Source organism: Anguilla rostrata, chromosome 4 (genome assembly GCF_018555375.3).
Source record: "Anguilla rostrata isolate EN2019 chromosome 4, ASM1855537v3, whole genome shotgun sequence".
NCBI lineage: Eukaryota > Metazoa > Chordata > Actinopteri > Anguilliformes > Anguillidae > Anguilla > Anguilla rostrata.
The window spans coordinates 5,538,082-5,557,456 of record NC_057936.1 but is presented as its reverse complement, the minus strand read 5'-3'; the positions used below and the strand labels follow the sequence as shown (position 1 = coordinate 5,557,456).

General features: G+C 51.3%; 1 protein-coding gene across 2 annotated transcripts in view; it reads right to left on the bottom strand.

Annotated features, from left to right (window-relative positions):
* Positions 1 to 533: 533 nt before the first annotated feature.
* The window catches only part of cbarpb (CACN subunit beta associated regulatory protein b), a 28,710-nt gene continuing 9,868 nt past the window's right edge, over positions 534 to 19,375 (bottom strand). For both annotated transcript variants that reach the window (XM_064330232.1, XM_064330233.1), the window contains exons 3-10: positions 18,522 to 18,667; positions 15,834 to 15,895; positions 13,143 to 13,305; positions 12,114 to 12,285; positions 11,536 to 11,688; positions 10,121 to 10,346; positions 4,508 to 4,736; positions 534 to 2,111 (exon numbers count right to left, since the gene is read on the bottom strand). In XM_064330232.1, coding sequence (XP_064186302.1) covers positions 557 to 2,111; positions 4,508 to 4,736; positions 10,121 to 10,346; positions 11,536 to 11,688; positions 12,114 to 12,285; positions 13,143 to 13,305; positions 15,834 to 15,895; positions 18,522 to 18,667 — 2,706 coding nt within the window. In that variant the 3' untranslated portion in view covers positions 534 to 556. The remainder of the gene's footprint in view (positions 2,112 to 4,507; positions 4,737 to 10,120; positions 10,347 to 11,535; positions 11,689 to 12,113; positions 12,286 to 13,142; positions 13,306 to 15,833; positions 15,896 to 18,521; positions 18,668 to 19,375) is intronic.

Here is a 19,375-nt window from a genome sequence, read left to right as displayed (position 1 = left end):
CTGATAGCACCTGATTTCACAGTGGAATTACTAGTGCAGAGGGCGTGTCGGCTCCTAGAAACCATCACGTGCCTCACGGAGACAGGCTGTAAAGCAGTGACAGAAATGTCGGAATAATTTTGGGGGGGGGGGGGTTGGGGGGGCTCATTAAGATCTAGGTAACTGCGTACCGTGTTTAAGGTGTTTCGTTCTTGGTCGGAGATGGGAGAGAGAGTCTACTGTAGAGCAGGGCTGCCCAACCCCCCTGTTCCTGGAGATCTGCCAGCCCTGTAGGCCTTCGCTCCAAAAAAAAACTGACCAGGCGCGAGCGCCTCATTCGACAGCCGGAGATCTCGCCGGAGAGCTGCTGATTGGCAGAGGCCAGGTGTTCCGAATCAGGGTTGAAAGGAGAACCTTCAAGGACGGCGGATCTCCAGGAACAGGATTGGGCAGCAGCCCCCGCCCTAACAGTTACCTTGGGAGAGCGAAACTGAACACAAAGGCTTTGTTTTTTAATTTGTTGAAAGAGGCGGGGGGGCGTGGGGCACGGGGGGCAAGGGGGCGGTCCGGAGTCATGCTACACTGGGCTGTGGTCGGGGGAGGCGTGGGCGACGGCCACCACGCACTCGGGGCTGTCCTTGGGCCGGCGGAGCGCGGCGTACAGCCCGCCCTCCAGCGAGGCGGCCAGCTTGTCCGTCAGCTCGTCCGCGATGGTCTGCGGGCCGTAGCCCGCGGCGGGGGGGGGCAGGGAGGAGTAGGGGGGCTCGGGGGGCTGCCCCCCCTGCCTGCCGCCCCCCTCCTCGGCCGGCTCCGGCTGCTCGGGGGCCGGGGGAGGAGGCGGGGAGCAGGAGGCGCGGTCCTCCTCTTCCTTGACGGTCCGGCCGCTGCCGGTGCTGCCGCCGGGGCTGGCCTTCCTCCTGTCCTCCTCCTCCTCCTCCTCCTGCCCCTCCCCCGCCCCCTCCTCCTCCTCCTCCTCCTCCTCGGCCGCCGTGGGCGTGTGGGCGGAGCCGTGCCCGCCCTCGCCGGCCTCCTCCTGGTCGGGCGCGCTGACGATGCGCGGCAGCGTGCTGTGGTAGCCGGCGTCCAGCGGGTAGTTGGCGCTGTCGCCGCGGCGCAGCGGGTGGCGCTGGCGCTCCAGGGCCGGGGGGAAGCGCACGCCCGGGTCGCTGTACTGCTTGGAGCGCTGCCACTGCTTGCGCAGGTGCACCCGCGACCGGTGCTTGGAGCGCGCCGGCGACTCCTGCTGGTCGAACTGGGGGTCGTGCCGCAGGAACTCGTGGAAGAGGGCGTCGGTCTTCTCGTCGATGCTGTAGTCCCGCCGGTGGGGGTGCGGGTGCGGGTGCGGGTGCGGGTGGGGCTGCGCCTCCCGGGGGGCCAGCATCTGCCCGTAGGGCGCCCACCCCATGGGGCTCTCGGCCTCCTCCACGCTGCCCCCCACCGCCTCGTCCTCCAGCTCCTCCTCGTAGAGCTCGCCCTCCAGGCTCTCGCACACCGTGCCCTTGCGGCCCGAGCTGGTGAAGAAGAGCCTCTTCTCCGACGCCGTTTTGTCCTTGGGCCCCGGCGGCCCGCCGAACAGCCGCAGTTCCTCCGGCGCCCTGCAGGGGGCCTCGATGGAGGCGTAGCCGCTGTCCATCTGCAGCAGCTTGCGGCTGCCCGACTCGCCGTCGCTGCCCCGCTCCGACTCCACGCTGTCCTGCTTCCGCCGCCCCGCCCTGTCTCCCTGCACCCCCCCGTCCTCCTCCCGGGGCACGTCCGCGTCCCCCTCCCCCTCCCCCTCCCCCTCCCCCTCCGGCTCGTCCCCGATGTCCTGGGAGGGGTAGCTGGGCAGGCCCCCCTTCTCGGCGGCGCCCCCTAGCGAGCAGACGCTGTCGGCGTCGCTGCGCACGGAGTCGCGGTCGTTGTTGCTGCTCTGGTCGGAGGAGGCGTACTGCTCCAGCGAGGCCCGCAGGGTCCAGATGTCCCGGTACAGAGTCTGGGGCTCAGCGCTCTCCCTGTGGCAGCTGGACCCCGCCCCCTGCCCCGCCCCCGCCCCTAGCCCCGCCCCCGGCCCCTCCTCCACCGGCTCAGGAGACAGGCCGATCACTCCTCTCCCTCCGGCGCAGCTGGGCTCCACCACCACCTCCACCTCTAACCTGTAGGAAGGGGAAGAGCCAGACGGCGCGCGTTAGCCCGCGAACCCCGCTCAGCCAGCGCGGCGCCGGCGCGCTAACCTTTTCCGCCTTCGGTGAAATGCACAGGTCCCTGCTTTGTGGCGATGTGCACAGGGACACGTGTAAAAATGGCAGCGATGTCAAATGGTTTCAGCTTTTTGGGGGCGGTCTCTCTGCCCAAAGTGACGTCTCTAGCGTGAGTCAGTGCTCGCACAATTTCCCCACTTTACTGTTTTACTGTGCTAAAACGTGCTTGCTTCTCACATCCTCGTTTTCATGTGTTTAACAATGCTAAGTCAGTAAATAGTGATGGAAGCAACAGCTAAATCCCTCGGAGGGGCGAAGCTTGGATTTGCCATTAGACGAAAAAAAAGGGAAAGGGAGAGATCGATCTGAAAAATACACAAACTTATCTAATTGCAAATAGATCAATGAAATATAGTTAAGCCCCATAATTTTCGGTTTCATCGAGAAAAAAATATATATTGGGGTTCATTCCTAAAGAAGTAACACTCAAAGTTCCATTAACAGACAGGCTGAACTGCAGACCTTTGTGGAAATTCAAAACACGTCTTGCAGGTCATTATATAGTGCCTCTCAAAGTGCCTGCTCAGCTCTTTTAGCCATCTCCATTACAGCAATGCAGTCGGCCTCTTTCAAAGGATTCGGTCAATGGTGTCAAATTGGGTCTATTTCCACGCAACACTATTTAAACCACTGTAATTGGTTTCCCCTGGTATTCATGTTGAAACTTATTCAAGCTTATTCACAGAACACATTTTTCGTTTTTTTTTTTTTTGCCCCTCAATTTTCCCAAGGTTAATGTTGTTTTCAAACTTGGTCATTTCCCAATAGGATCAGTTCAAATGGGAAACAACTGGGTTTAAATACAGTGAAAGGGGCTCACGCCATCATTCAAGCGATAGAATAAATCTGTTGTATTGTGGGAAGTAGAAAGAATCCAGAAGACTATGGAAAAAGGCAGTATAATATCACTAAGTAAAAACGAGACTAATCAGTTATCCAAAGATTGTGTCTTAAGAGGGACACCACATTAAGTCCCCCAAATAACAAATGTATAACTCTCTAAGTTCTAATTCATAATGAAATAAATTAGAACTTAGAATACTCAAAAGCTAATACTGTGCCAAAAATATTTCTTTGCACACTGAATTATAAATGTATGAAATTCCTTACCAGGAATTTTAATGAGGCCTAAATAATTAAGACTTAGGATCGATTCGTTGTTGATTATAGGCAAGTTTCAATGACATTCACGGTCTGCTCTCACCGTTACAGCTTGTCGTTGTCTTTTGTTCTGGTGTTACTCTGCTGGCATTTAACTCTCGTCCAGAGAAACCTACACAAATTTACAGTTTTAAATAATATCAATAATAATATACAGCTGGATCTATATAGTGAAGCGGTTCAGGTTAAGCATCTTGCTCAAGGGTACAATGGCAATGCCCCACCTGGGAATTGAACCGGCAACCTTTGCTTCACAAGCCCAGTTTCCTAACCATTATTTACTGTGTTACTTATATATTTGGCCTATATTTCTATATTCCATTTGGATCCATTCCATTGTAAACACTGCATCACTGCAGCACATATAAACTAGAATTTTTTATTGCCAATTCTATAAGCACGCTGGATCCTAACTCTGTGTAACTTTGGCAAATCATTTAAAAGCCAAATTAAAAATATGACTAATTTAATTACATCACAGGCATTTAGCAGATGCTCTTACCCAGAGCGACTTACACAACTTTTACATCGCATTTGCATTGCATCCATTTTATACAGCTGGATGTATACTGAAGCAATGCAGGCTAAGTCCCTTGCTTACAATGGCAGTGTCCTACCTGAGAATTGAACCAGTGACCTTTAGGTTACAAGACCAGCTCCTTACCCATTATGCTGCCGCCCCTAATTTAATGTGCTAGTCCTATTTTCATATTATTATTTTTTTTTACTAATCATTTGGGCCCATCGGTGACAGTGGCATGAGCAGAGACACGTGATGAACTAAGCGCGTGACCATCAAAACACACAAACTGCAGCAATGGCGCTTGTTGGGAGCATGATGTCGTCATAATCTGAAGCCATGATGAAGATCTGGGATTACCAAGACACCTTTCTCCGCCCCCCTCCTCTCCGCCGTCCCGGTTTGGTGATGGGGGAAGCACCTGGAGGCCTACACACTCATTTTTTCGGTTAAGGCTCCACCGGCACCGGTTTCCCGCCCTGGATCAGCGGGAGCGGCGGCCTCAAAACTAGCGCCACCAATGGAAAATGGCGGTTAATGGGGGGCGGGGGGGGGCGATGGCCGTGGGCGAAGCAGCGTGGCGGATGAATGGCGAGGGAATTAAAGATACCTGCCGAGGGAGGGTGGTGGCGTGGAAGGGGGGGACAGGAAGGCGTGGCCGGGGGCGTGGCCGGGGTCGCGGCCGGGGGCGGGGCCGGGGGCGCGGCCGGGGCAGTAGGGCAGGTCGTGCGTGCGCGCGATGTACTGGATGAGGTCGATGTGGTGGCCGTCGTGGTCGTCCTGGTCCATGCTCTCGCTGGCCGCCCTCTGGCGCTGGAACTGCCTCCTTTTTGGGGACCCTGATGTGATAGAGGCACAGCGTGAATCTTTTTGGGGACCCAAATAGGAGAGATGCTCAGTGTAAATCTTTCTGGGGACCCTGATGTGGGAGAGACACACACAGTGTAAATCTTTCTGGGGACCCTGATGTGAGAGAGACACACACAGTGTAAATCTTTCTGGGGACCCTGATGTGAGACACACACAGTGTAAATCTTTCTGGGGACCCTGATGTGGGAGAGATGCACAGTGTAAATCTTTCTGGGGACCCTGATGTGGGAGAGACACACACACTGTAAATCTTTCTGGGGACCCTGATGTGAGAGACACACACAGTGTAAATCTTTCTGGGGACCCTGATGTGAGAGAGACACACACAGTGTAAATCTTTCTGGGGACCCTGATGTGAGAGAGACACACACAGTGTAAATCTTTCTGGGGACCCTGATGTGAGAGAGACACACACAGTGTAAATCTTTCTGGGGACCCTGATGTGAGAGAGACACACACAGTGTAAATATTTCTGGGGACCCTGATGTGGGAGAGACACACACAGTGTAAATCTTTCTGGGGACCCTGATGGGAGAGACACACACAGTGTAAATCTTTCTGGGGACCCTGGTGTGAGAGACACACACAGTGTAAATCTTTCTGGGGACCCTGATGTGGGAGAGACACACACAGTGTAAATCTTTCTGGGGACCCTGATGTGTGAGAGACACACACAGTGTAAATCTTTCTGGGGACCCTGACGTGAGAGAGACACAGTGTAAATCTTTCTGGGGACCCTGATGTGGGAGAGACACACACAGTGTAAATCTTTCTGGGGACCCTGATGTGAGAGAGACACACACAGTGTAAATCTTTCTGGGGACCCTGATGTGAGAGAGACACACACAGTGTAAATCTTTCTGGGGACCCTGATGTGAGATACACACACAGTGTAAATCTTTCTGGGGACCCTGATGTGGGAGAGACACACACAGTGTAAATCTTTCTGGGGACCCTGATGTGGGAGAGACACACAGTGTAAATACAGTGCAGTGCCCTCCAAAAGTTTAGGACTCAACACAAAAACAGCTGCTTCTGTAAAAACAAGATGCACAACATGTAAAATGAAAATAAAATAAAAGCTGATCATCTGTACTTCCGTCTCATATTAATTTTTGAGCTCAAATCCAAATGCCATAGTATACAGAAAGATTAACTAATTTCACTCGCCTGCTCTCATACTTTTGGAGTGCACCGTATACCATTCAGAAGAAATACTGATTCAGGAAAATACAGCATGTGGTCAAATCTACTATCATAAAAAAAACCTTCTGGACAAACAGAAACATTAAGTATATACTTATGTACTCTTTTTATGAGACGCCACATTCCGTCTTAATCAAACCATCCATAAAAACATGTGAAAAGGTTTTTCTGGAAATGTCCCGCACAGTCACATGACTACTTATTTCGTAAGCGAATTAAGCTTTGATTGGCAGCTGAGCCGGCCCAAATTGGCGGTAAGTGGGTCGTGAACCGACCTCTCTCCGACTATAATGAATTTATATTCAGAAGACAGCGGTGGCGGCCATTTCCTGCCTGCGTCACACTGATGTCATCCCGGGGGAGGGGGGGGGGCGGCAGGCAGGGGGCTTCAAACAGCATTTTTTTCTGAATGACGCGCTGGCCCTCGTGGGTGAGCGGCAGGGAGACAACGAGGGGGCGGGGCCTAATGAAGGCCCGGGTCGGGGGAGGGCGGGGGGCGGTTTGAAGGGGAGGAGCGCAGCGTCACAGTGCCATCTGTCAGAGCGGGGGCGTCTGCTACCCACCAGGCGACCTCAGCGGCAGTCTGAGAGAGAATATCGGCAGGCTTCGCTTTGTTTGTTTTCCCCTCACATTTACTCTGTCCTCTGTATGTATTTCAGCCCCATCTCGTATTAACCATCCATCCATCCATCCATCCATCCATCCATTATCTATACCCGCTTATTCTGGTCAGGGTTGCGGAGTGTTGGTGCCTATCCCAGCATGCATTGGGCGAGAGACAGTAATATACCCTGGACGGGCCGCCAATCTATCACAGGGCTCACACACCATTCACTCACACACTCATACCTGTGGGCAATTTAGAGTCTCCAATTAGCCTACCCACAGGTTTTTGGACTGTGGGAGGAAACCGGAGTACCCAAAGGAGACCCACACGGACACGGTGAGAACAGGTAAACTCCACATAGAACACGAGATTGGCCGGATTTGAACCCAGAACCTTCTTGCTGCGAGGCGACAGTGCTACCCACTGCACCACCGTGCCGCCCCATCTCGTGTTATATCAGTGTATCAAATTTTTTTTAATGCGGAGCATTTAAAATGACTACAGAAACAACCCACATCCTGTCTGTGTAAATGTCGCCAAATTATATTCGTTACCTGAAGCCAAGATGTGGGAGCCCGCAGCAGCGGTGTTAATATTTCTTTAAATATTGTAGGTATAAATGCAAATTATTTCTTGGTTTTACACACAAAAAGATACTGGCTACAGGGGATTTGTCCTCCAAATTGCCATAGTGATGTATTAATTTGGCGTGGGCCTGCTCATTGGTTTCCATTGGTGTACGTGTTTTACTTAATTACATTCAGTTATTACAGAGACGTAAACATAATATTTATGTATACCTAGGGATCCACTGATGGCTAAATCTTTAGTAATCTTCGAATACAAAGTAGGGACATTACTGCTTGTGTTTTCAATTTTGGGGGTAGAATCAATAGCCCACAAGTGGGTAATGATGGCAGGACTGTTGTAGACCTTCGCAATACTAGCATTCACACCACTTCATCTTCCAAATGAGCGTGTGGCGATGGATTCAGATCCCTGTTGCGTCCTAATAAAGAGATTAAAAACACTGAGTACACCGCGACGTCCCCGAATACATCTTGATCTAGCGTCTGATGTACGACCACTCCGCAAGCGTGCCAAACTCCACAATAGTCCGTCACGTTAAACGTGAGCGGCCACATTACCATTCTACTTTAAGGCTAATTGGCCACCGATCGCTAATTCGAGTATTGATCCTCCATTGAGCAACCTCAAAACAGACACAACAGACAAACTCCCACCCGAAATTATTTCGTTTCACTTTTTTAACTTCACTTTTTTTGTTTTTTTGGGGTTTTTTTTTTTTTCCGTATGTGCCTGACTCTGCGATTTTCTTTTTCCACCTACTGCCAATGTTTCGTTTTTTTTTTTTGTTTTACTGGAAGCCAAATGAACGCGTTCATCTTGCCAAGCACACTTCTCGGCCTGTCGAGAGGCTGCTCTGCTCCCACCATTAGCAGTCGTTCGCTAAGATTCGTTCGCAAAGATTTTTTGCCTCTTCTCTGGCTAGCGGCAAACTGTGAAGCTTCGCTGGGCTGGCTGAGGGCTAACGGCAGGGCGAAATTAGCAGTTTGCTCTCCCCCTCCACTCTGGGGGTGTCCAGAATGCCCCCCCCTTCCAGGAGGCGGGGGCCCTGTCGAAGCGGAGAGAGTGATGACACATTCGGGACGTGGGAGAGAGAGAGAGGCGGCAGGGATTGGGGGGGGGAGGTGCATGCTGGGATACGGCGTCGGATTCTGTCAGACCCGCTTACGCTTCGGCGGTGGCCGTGACAACAGAGCGAGTCGCCAGGCCGACCTCCGCGCCCTTGGTGCCCTGGCGCCTTGACCCGCCGGCCACAAGGGGCATGATGGGTAACGGAGAACCATGTTGCCGTGGGCTCCCCGACTGGCACGACGTGGGGGCGGACTGTTCCGGAAATCAAACCCTTTACAGCAGTGGCACTCACTTTTGCCTTGGAGAGGGGACTCTGCTGGTTTTTTTTTTTGTTGTTACTCAGCCCTAAATTGATTGACGGGGCGGACACGGTGGCACAGTGGTTAGCACTGTCACCTCACAGCAAGAAGGTCGTGGGTTCGAATCTCGGCTTGGGGCCTTTCTGTGCGTTTGAGTTTGCATGTTCTCCCCGTGTTCGTGTGGGTTTACTCCGGGTACTCCGGTTTCCTCCCACACTCAAGACAGTTAGTCGCTCGCATTGCCTTGAGGCATTGTGCGATAACGCTAAAATCCGTCATCCATCAGTTGCCCTTGACCAAGGCACTGGCCTCAGAACTGGAGTTGGCCCCCCGGCGCTGCACTGTGGCTGCCCACTGCGTCTAAGTAACTAGGATGGGTCAAAATGCAGAGGACAAATTACCCCACGGGGTTCAATAAAGTATATCTTGACTAAGACAGCTCAAACCACGGTTAGCTCACCACAGCTGGTTCTGGGTAAAGAACCGTTCGCTGATTTTAGGGTGAAAGCGAACACCCTAAAATCATCCTGGTTGATTCCGCAAAGGACTGAAGAGCAGACACCACCACCTTGGACGCGTTGGTTGTTCCAGTGACCCAATCGGAACTCAGACATTTTGTAAGTCACCAATACCATCCAAATGCATACAGCAATAAATGAATAAATGGATAAATAAATCATTCTGCCGACTCGAACTGGCGACCAGTCGCGCGTACACACCCACGCGCACAAACTCTTTCTCATTGGCTACCTGCCCGAGGGCGCCACCCACATCGCGGGACGGCCCGTTTAGTAGTGCCGGTCATGAATTATGCAGAGGGGCGGTTCGGCTGGGTTCACTTCACCCGCTGGCTACAGTAGGATCTCACTCTGTGATGCAGCTGTCATTGATTTGGACTTAACCATCATTGATTAGGCCAGAGGGGGGGTGAAGTGGTGGTGGGTGGGGGACGGGGGGACGGGGGGGACACTAAATAGGGAGGAATAATAATCCTAAACAAAGACAATAAGGGCAGTGGACTGGAACAGACTAAAACATCTATAATCCCACCTCTCCCATTCGTTCTGTTCCCGGCGACTGTACAACAGCACATTGGCGCTCACCCCATTAGATCTTAACGATAATGGCGTGTCAGTTTGGGCTGTGCTCTGATGGTGGCGATTGGCTGGGTGACTGAGCTTGGGCGCTTAACGCAGTGACTGAGCGGGGACTGCTCTGTTTCGCGGCTTATCGCACTTTTCTCAAAGAGTTTCCTGTTTGCCAGCCTTTAGCCTAGCATGCTAAAAAGGATGCATCAAAACACACAGCATGGAATAATTAGACTTGGGCTCAGGGTCATTTCCATTACAATTCAGCCTGAAATTTAATTGAACCAAACTGAAAAATAATTTTAAAAATATATATATATCCAAAGAATAATTTGCACATAATTTCATCTTTTTCATTTCCCCAATTGAATTTCAATTAGTTTTCCTGAATTGACTGAAGGGGACTGCCCCCCCCAACAACCTGGACATGACTGACTGAAGAGGACTGCCCCCCCCCCCCCCTTACACCCTGGCGATCGCAGTGAAGCCCCCACCTCGCGTGTCCAGGCTGGACGCCCGCTGGCTGCTGTCCAGCTTCCACTTCTTGATCTTGAAGTAGGGGCTGGCGCCCTCCAGGCTGGCATGGCGCCGCAGCTTGGTGAAGAACTGCAGCACCGTGCCCTGCCCAGAGCTGCCAGAGGGGGCGCCAGAGGCCGAGGCCCCCTCACCCGCACTGCCCGGGCTGCTCCCGCTCCGGGACCCCGCCCCCATCACCTCGATCTGGAGAGAGAGAGAGAGAGGGGGAGGGAGGGAGAGAGAGGAGGAAGAGAGAGGGAGAGAGGGAGGGAGAGGGAGGGGGAGAGAGGGAAAGGGAGAGGAAGAAAGAGGGAGAGAGAGAGAGAGAGGAGAGAGGAGGAGGAGAGAGAGGAGAGAGTGAAGAGGAGAGAGAGGAGAGAGAAGAGGAGAGAGAGAGAGAGAGAGGGGGAGAGAGGAGGGAGGGAAAGAGTAGGAGAGGGAGAGAGAGAGAGAAAGGGAGAGAGGGAGATAGAGAAGGAGAGAGAGAGAAAGGGAGAGAGGGAGATAGAGAAGGAGAGAGAGAGGGAGAGAGGGAGAGAGAGACAGAGAGAGCAGAGACACTCGCGAATCAGCCAAGATGGTCCACACACGTGATCGCCGGCGCGCGTGTTTATCTGGGGGCGTCGCTTCCGCGCACACGGCCGCCCGTCCACCCTGGCGCGGAAGGCCGTGCGCTGGGCGCCCTGGCGCTGGGGCAGGCCCGTGGGCGCTGGGGGGGGGCAGGCCCGTGGGCGCTGGGGGGGGCAGGCCCGTGGGCGGCTGAGCTGAGCTGAGCTGAGCGCGTTCCTCTCCTCATCACGGTCCAGTCTACCGCGACAGCCCTAGCTGTGCCAGCCCGTCCACTCAAACCGTCTCTTTTTTTTTTTTTTTGCATTTTCCACCGTTAACTTCTTTAGATATTAAAGCCTGGCATTCGGATCCACAAACCTGTGGGATACAGTCACTCCTACACAACCTCCCACATAACCACCTAAGACCCAGTAGTTCGTTTTTGTCCCCTGTAGGCAGAGCAGAAAACTAACTTTTTTGTCCAATGGCTGCAGCAGCTGGTGCGCTTCCCAAAATTTACCAGCCAAATTCACGGTTTTACCCGACATCTAGATATTTAGACTAGAACAGAACCCACCCTGCCTATAGGGGGCATGGGTCTCTGGGTCTCAATCTCAAGAACCACACCCAAGAACCACACTCAGACCTCAATAACCATACCAGAACCACCTCAGAATACTAAGCCTGAAGTACTCAGAATACTCACAACCTACTCAACTCGAAGCTCTCGCTGAACACTATAAAAGGCTATGTTTTGCTGTTTGCTATCGAGACCTGTATCATTTAACAAAATAGCGGACTCGAGGTTAGGGGGTGCGGTGGGGGGTGGGCGGCTGTGACTCACAGAGCTGGAGCGTGGCCCTTCGGGGCTGGGCGCGGGGGCGCTGTCGCTGAAGCTGGTGTCCACGACGGAGTTGAGGGCGTCGCCGGGGAGGGCAGAGCTGGGACTGGCACTCAGGCTGGTGAGGGCCGTTTGGGGCAGGGGGCGAACCGAGGGCTGGGAACGACACACAGTAGGGGGCGGGGGGGGGGTGGCACAGCTCAGCAGCCAAACTGGAATTCCATATTAGGATTCAGGAGAATATGACTCCCATACAGGAAAGAGCTGTTAATAATAAAACCTCTCTGTCTTTAAAAAAAAATTATTTAATATCCGCCATTTATTTTATTAATCTACATTGATTGATCAGCTTAGCAGCCAAACAGGAATTCCATATTAGGATTTAGGAAAATATGACTCGCATACAGGAAAGAGGAGTTAATTAGTTAATTTTTTTTTAAAATTTAATTTAATTTAATATCCGCAATATATTTTATTAATCTACACTGACTGATCACGGTATTGCTTCAGGTGATGTAATTGTCACGGCGATAACCTGTGCGACGGAAGCGCTGATAGCAGGGTCGTCGGGGGGGCGTTACCTGGAAGATGGAGAGGCTGGACTTGGAGGCGGGGCGTGTCGTCATGGCGATGCTGTTCTCCGACGACTCGCACTCGTGGATGGTGAGTATCTTGAGGGCGGGCGGAGGCAGGTGGAGGTGGGTGAGCCGGGCGTTCTTCAGGTGGTGGAAATCGCCCTCGGTGAGAGTGTACCTAAATGGTAATGGTAAATGGACTGCATTTATATAGCGCTTTTATCCAAAGCGCTTTACAATTGATGCCTCTCATTCGCCAGAGCAGTTAGGGGTTAGGTGTCTTGCTCAAGGACACTTCGACATGCCCATGCCCATGCTCGACTGCCAGACAATCGGCCTTACCTCCTGAGCTATGTCGCCCCCCAGTGAGAGCCCCCCAGCCCCCAGTACCTGCGATCAGCAAGCGGGAGCGCGTGCGTCACTGCCGCGGGCCATTCGCGAGCACAACAGGAGCTCTGTTCGCTCTCGCATCAGCCACGGCGCAGGTGCGTACGGAGGCGTATCTACGTCACGCGCGCGGGCGCCGGGAACCGTAGACGCCTACCCGGCGGACGACCTCTTGTCAGAGAGCGAGTCGGCCTCACAAAAGGCGCGAAATGACTCACGAAAAATTTATCGCCATTCTTTTAACAATTTTGAATTGATGTTTTTATGAGTGCGCATTAACTTTCGAAGGGAGCGTCAACAACAGGCAAAAACACAGACGAAAATGAATGTGACACAGTCGACAAATTAAATGAACAAAGGAATAAATATACATGAGTCCGCCTCTCCACAAAGCCTCAGTGCCGTAACAGCATTAACCTGGGAGGAAAACAAGGAGCTCAAAGCACCAAAGGTTGGCACGCACCGTTTGTTTGTGTACAAAAAAAAAAAAAACTGTCCTTGACGTTCAAATACTTTTATCTGATTGTGATTGGCCAGTGCTGTCGTGCAGTATGGAGGGGCAGATGTGCGTGGGTGTGCGGGGGAGTGGAGTGGGTGCGTGCGGGCGTGGAGTGGGCTCAGCGACGTGGAGGCGAGCGGGCGGCTGACCTTCGACCTTTCTCCTGCGTCTTCTTCCCGTGGTCGTACAGCGCGGCCTCGTTGAAGGAGACGCGGCGGCCGGTGGTGCCCGTCGACAGGAAGCGCTCCGTCTCCTGGTCATGGCTGCTGGCCGCCGACAGGCAGTCAGACTCGTCCACCCTGATGGTGATCTCTGATTGGGCATAAAAACAGAGAGGTGATCTCTGATTGGGTATAAAAACAAGACAGGTGATCTCTGATTGGGTATAAAAACAAGACAGGTGATCTCTGATTGGGCATAAAAAGAGACAGGTTATCTCTGACTGGGTATAAAAACAGACAGGTGATCTCTGGTTGGGTATCCTATGAGATCCTTTGCTATCTGCACAGCTGCCAACCAGCCTGAGTGAGAGTCTTCGTGTTCGCTCATGAAAAAGAAAAGAAAAACAAGAACCACAAAAAGAGATTTTTCTCTATAATATTCCAATGTCCCCTTTAATAATTATTTTATGTGGACGTTTTCACAGATCCCACACCTAGCAGAGGTAGAAAGTCCAAGGATCAGAAAACAGAAGTCCTGCTATGTGTTTCTTTCACCCACAAACTGAGCAAGCTGAATCCATGAATCAGTTCTACCTCCTAGTAGCTAATTAGCAAATTCCAGGTGACTGGAACAAAATACTGGAGAGGAATTTTACTTTCTGAACCTGGATATTCCACCTCAGCCTTGATACACAATAAAGCCTTAAAATACAAAACCTCCAAACTACAATCCCCAGCTCTCCACTCCACTAACTGTCTGCCACTCCTATAGGTATTGCTCAGGATTGTTTTAATATTAATTCTGCAATACTATATTATTAGAAATTATATTAGCATTGTGGTACATTAAAATGAGCCGAAACAGAACAATCCATTTAATTTAATCTCTTAATCCAATAAGTATGATAAATAATGCGTGGGCAGGACACCCTAATTAATGTTGACTTTCTCGACTAGTTTGTCTTTTAGAGAAAACTGCCCCACATCAACGAGGAATCAAAGGTACATCGGTACTTTCCTCAGATGGTTATCTGTCCTAGCTAAAGGTCAAAGGCTAGGTTTGTAAGTTACCTCAGCTTTTTGGAGGTAAACCCATACAGTGAGGCAAATTACAAGCCTGACCTTTGACCTTTAGCTGGGACAGATAACCCTGCAGGAGAGTATTGACTGATGGATTCCCCCGCTGATAGGGGACGGTTATCTCATTCCTCATCCTCGTGGGACACTGCAGTGATCAGAGCTCCATCCAAGAGAGAAAAAAAGAAAGAAAAAAAAAGAAGAAAAAAAAAACCTGTCTGCATCAGAAAAAAGTAGTTATGAAACATCCGCTGTGCTTTCACCATGGCAACGGGGCCTTGGAGACACAGCTGAGTTCACTGTAACTTTGAGGCGAGAGCAATAAGGATGGTCAACACGCGCAAAGTGTATTTTGCAAACGTGCAAACACAATGCGCCGTTTGTGTTGAAAAGGGCGTCGGCTTTTTCTGCGTTCGGGTTACAGCTCGCCCTGGCCCCGTGCATTCCGTTTTGGGCGGTCCCTGCATGTAACAAATCAACAGTCGGGCCCTGAAGGCTCAGGCAGGTGTGCTTTCTTTGAATATAAAAAAAATGTTAAAACGCACAGCTGGACCAGCCATTAAAGCTTGGGTTAAAACATTTTTTAAAAATACATTTTTAAAAAGGTGATGAAATGTAACTGTTCAAGTACGGATGTTTTCTACTCAGTTTGGCGTCCCAATAACCTACTTTAAACAGTAAACTAAAAAAAAAAAACAGAAAAGTGAAAACCAACATGCTGTGGTGTGACATATAGAAGGCCACACCCGCCTTCATCCACCCACAACATCTTCCCCGGCCCAGCAGACCGGGCCAGCAAAATGGAGTGTCTTCCCATGTGCACTTAAAATGGCGGTTAATATGAAATAAAATATGTGAATGGAACACAGAGTGGAACTCTGAGCAGGCTGTGGTATGAGCACCAGTGAGGCAATGGGGGTCCTGTGGCTTCTCTCTCTATGTCCCTTCTGCCTGTCCCTTTGCCGATTGGCAGGGCTGGCGTTCCCACATCCCTTTAGGTTGAACAGTCAAGCCAGGAGGAAAACTGTAAACTGTTGCACATACAGGGCAGGACCCCACCACGCAGAGAACAACCCCCCTCCCCCCCCAAGCTGAGGCTGAATGCACAGCTCTGCCCAACAAAACCAAACCTGAAGCTGAAGCTTGGACTCCAAGGCACATACTGTGGTACTCAACTCCACACACAGTAATCATTCCATCACAGGCATTTACTGTAGCAGACGCTCTCATCCAGAGCGACTTACATTGCATCCAATTATACAGCTGAATATATACTGGAGCAATGCAGGTTAAGTACCTTGCTCAAAGAGTACAAAGGGCAGTGTCCTACCAGGGAATCAAACCTGCGACCTTTATAGGTTACAAGACCAACTCCTTAGACCAACCTCCTCAATCTACAGGTTTCAATCAGTGCAAAAAAAAAAAAAAAAAAATTTTTTTGGTCTCAGCAGATTCTAAAACGCTATCCAGCGCGGACCTTTTTGAACACCACGGTTTTTCCCTCAGTGACCCCGGTACGGACAGGACGGTCACTCCCGGTAAATTTGGGCCCCCGGGGGGGACCGCCAAAAACACGGCAGTCTCGCCAGAACGTTCTCTCACCTTGCACCGGCTGCGACTCCTCCAGGTACGTGGTGTTGGTCTTCTCTGGGTCATCGCTGGCTCTGGAGCCGAGAAAAGCGGAAAAGCACGGGTTACATTACATTACATTACAGGCGTTTAGCAGACGCTCTTATCCAGAGCGACTTACACAACTTTCACATAGCATTTTACATTGTATCCATTTATACAGCTGGATATGTACTGAAGCAATTTCGGTCAAGTACCTTGCTCAAGGGTACAACAGCAGTATCCTACCCAGGAATCGAACCTGCGACCTTTCGGTTACAAGCCCAGTTCCTTACCCACTGTGCTACACTCCGCGACGCTGCGATGCCGCCGCCGCCGCCACCGCCACCGCCACCCACGCACACGTTCAGCACGTTCGGCTTATCGGAGCACAAGACTGCGTTTTTCTCCTCGCAGCACAGCTGGCACTGACAGCAAAGGACCGCCATCTCACAAGCATACGGAGCCCCACCTAGATAGCAGACCTCAACGGTCAAATACGTTACTTGTTTTGGATTCAAATACTTTTTTCTGTGCTCCATTGATCTTGCCTGGTGTAAACTGAGCTTGCCGATATGACCAGAAGGCGGGGTGTTTGCACTTTCTGAGAGTATTTTCATTGATTCCAATGGATCAGACAAGATCAGTAAAGCGTAGGAAAGTATTTGAATCCAAAAACAAATACGTATTTGACCCTGGTCTGCTAGATAGTCAAGTGTTTTAGCACAACAATACCGCAAGTACAACGATAATGGAGACTCTTCACATACAGGGACCTTTCTGTTATCCACAGAACTATTATCCATTGTTCAGCCACAATCCAGAAACCTGCGCTGCCCTCAAAAATGACAAATAACTGCTTTCTGTTAATCCAATTCTGCGTGTGAAAACATTAGACACCTCACAGGTTTGGTGTTTGACATGTGACGCGTGCACCCAATCATTTTCACTTGGGTTTGTTTTTCTTCCCCCCTGTAACCCGCCATTATTGATTTCCTTTCACACCTGAGTAATTAAATTCATTTTCTGTGTTGCAGTTTCGCGTCGAAGCGTCGCCTCTTCAATTTGCACGAGGGGTTCCGTTTGAAAGGGAGCATTTTAAATTGCCCCCCCCCACCCCACCCCCACCCCACCCCACCCCACCCAGTCGCTCAGCGGGCCGAGAGCAGAGCAGACCCGCGTCGGCGGGAGGAGGAGTGGGCGTCGGCCTAACCGTCAGTCACACGGAGTCGTTAGCAGTAAGCTCAGCTAAAGCTAAAGCCTCAGCCTGCCTCCCACCCTGGGCTTACAGCGGTGAACGCAGTGAGTGATCTGTAAATAAACTACTGACACACACACACACACACACACACACTCACACTCACACACACACACACACATACACACACACACACACACACACACACACTCACACTCACACACACACACACACACACACACACACGCACACACACTCACGCACACACACACACACCAACACACACACTCACACACACACACACACACACACACACACACACACACACACACACACACACTCACGCACACACACACACTCACACACACTCGCACACACACTTGCACACACGCTCACACACACACTCACACATACAGACACACACACACACACACACACACACACTCCACCCCTCCACACCACACACACCCTCACACTCACACACAAACACAACACACCCCCACACCATCACACACGCACAGACACACTAACCTCACACACACACACTACACACCACATAACAACACACACCCGCCTCCACTCACACACACAGAGACAGATAACACACACACACACACACGACCACACAACACACACACACACACACTCACACACACACCACACACACACACACTCACACACACACCACACACACACACACCACACACACACACACGACACACACTCACACACACACACACTCACAGCACACACACACACCACACACACTCACACACACACCACACACTCACACACACACACACACACACTCACACACACACTGCACACACACACACACACACACCACACAGGGGGATTTTCATTATTTCTCAGCCACTCGGGGTGGGGGGTGGGGGGGGGTGGAGTCTGCGGTTTCTGTTCCCCCCCCCCGCGCTCATCGCTCGGCGCTCCTGCGTCTCCTCCCGGCCCCCGCCAGAGCTCGTAAACTCCGGGAGACCAGAGATGAATCACCTCCGATGGCCGCCGTGAAATTTCATTACGCCCATCATTCGTACCGGCCTGCAGTCCCTCCAGAGGTCCGGGGGCTGTGCAGGGGAAGGTGAGGCAGAGGCCGCTCTGATTGGTGGAGAGCGACGGCCAATGAGATCTGACCCGAGAGCATATTTTAGCTAACAACGGGGTGTGTGTGTGTCAGTCGGTCATTCAAAATTGAGGGGGAGGGGAGCATAGAAATGATCCGGTTATGCTCTATTTCTCAATCGCTCTCTGTCTTCTTATCTCTCTCTCTCTCTCTCTCTCTCTCTTTCTCTCTCTCTATCTTTTTCCCTCCCCGTTGTTATTTCTTAAATCAGCATCACCGAGCGGTCGCTCTGATGGTTGGGTCATTTCTCTGTTGTTCCATTGGACGGTTGCTCATGCCGCCCTCAGGGGGTGCATTTCTCTGTGTTCCCATTGGACGGTTGCGTCAGACGGATCAGCCTCACCTGGAGTAGCGGCGATCTCCCTCACAGCAGCGGCGGCAGATGATCAGCAGCACGGACAGAGCGACCAGGATCCCCCCGAGGAAGACGGACAGCAGGACCAGCAGGAGGACATAGCTGTCCTGTTTGCCGGGGTCTTCTGGAACATTCTGAGGGCCAGAGAAAGGCAGTTTCGTCTTAAAGTGCCCCTGTCTTAGGCACCTTGAAGTGCCCCATGCCTTCAACCTGCTCCAGGCTCTGCTACTATACCAGAAATAAATCCATAAACGCAGTGATGAATGAACATACTGTCCTTCACCGGCTCTACTCTGCAACTATAGCCAGAAAAAATCTCATAAATTTCAGGATGATGAAATACTGCCTTCAACCTGCTCCAGGCTCTGCTACTATACCAGAAAATAAATCTCATAAATTTCAGTGATGATGATAATACTGCCTTCAACCTGCTCCTACCTCTGCTGCTATACCATGAAACAAATCTCATAAATTTCAGTGATGATGATAATACTGCCTTCAACCTGCTCCCACCTCTGCTACTATACCATGAAACAAATCTCATAAATTTCAGTGATTATGAAAATACTGCCTTCAACCTGCTCCTACCTCTGCTGCTATACCATGAAACAAATCTCATAAATTTCAGTGATGATGATAATACTGCCTTCAACCTGCTCCCACCTCTGCTACTATACCATGAAACAAATCTCATAAATTTCAGTGATTATGAAAATACTGCCTTCAACCTGCTCCTACCTCTGCTGCTATACCATGGAAGAAATCTCATAAATTTCAGTGATGATGAAAATACTGCCTTCAACCTGCTCCTACCTCGGCTACTATACCATGAAACAAATCTC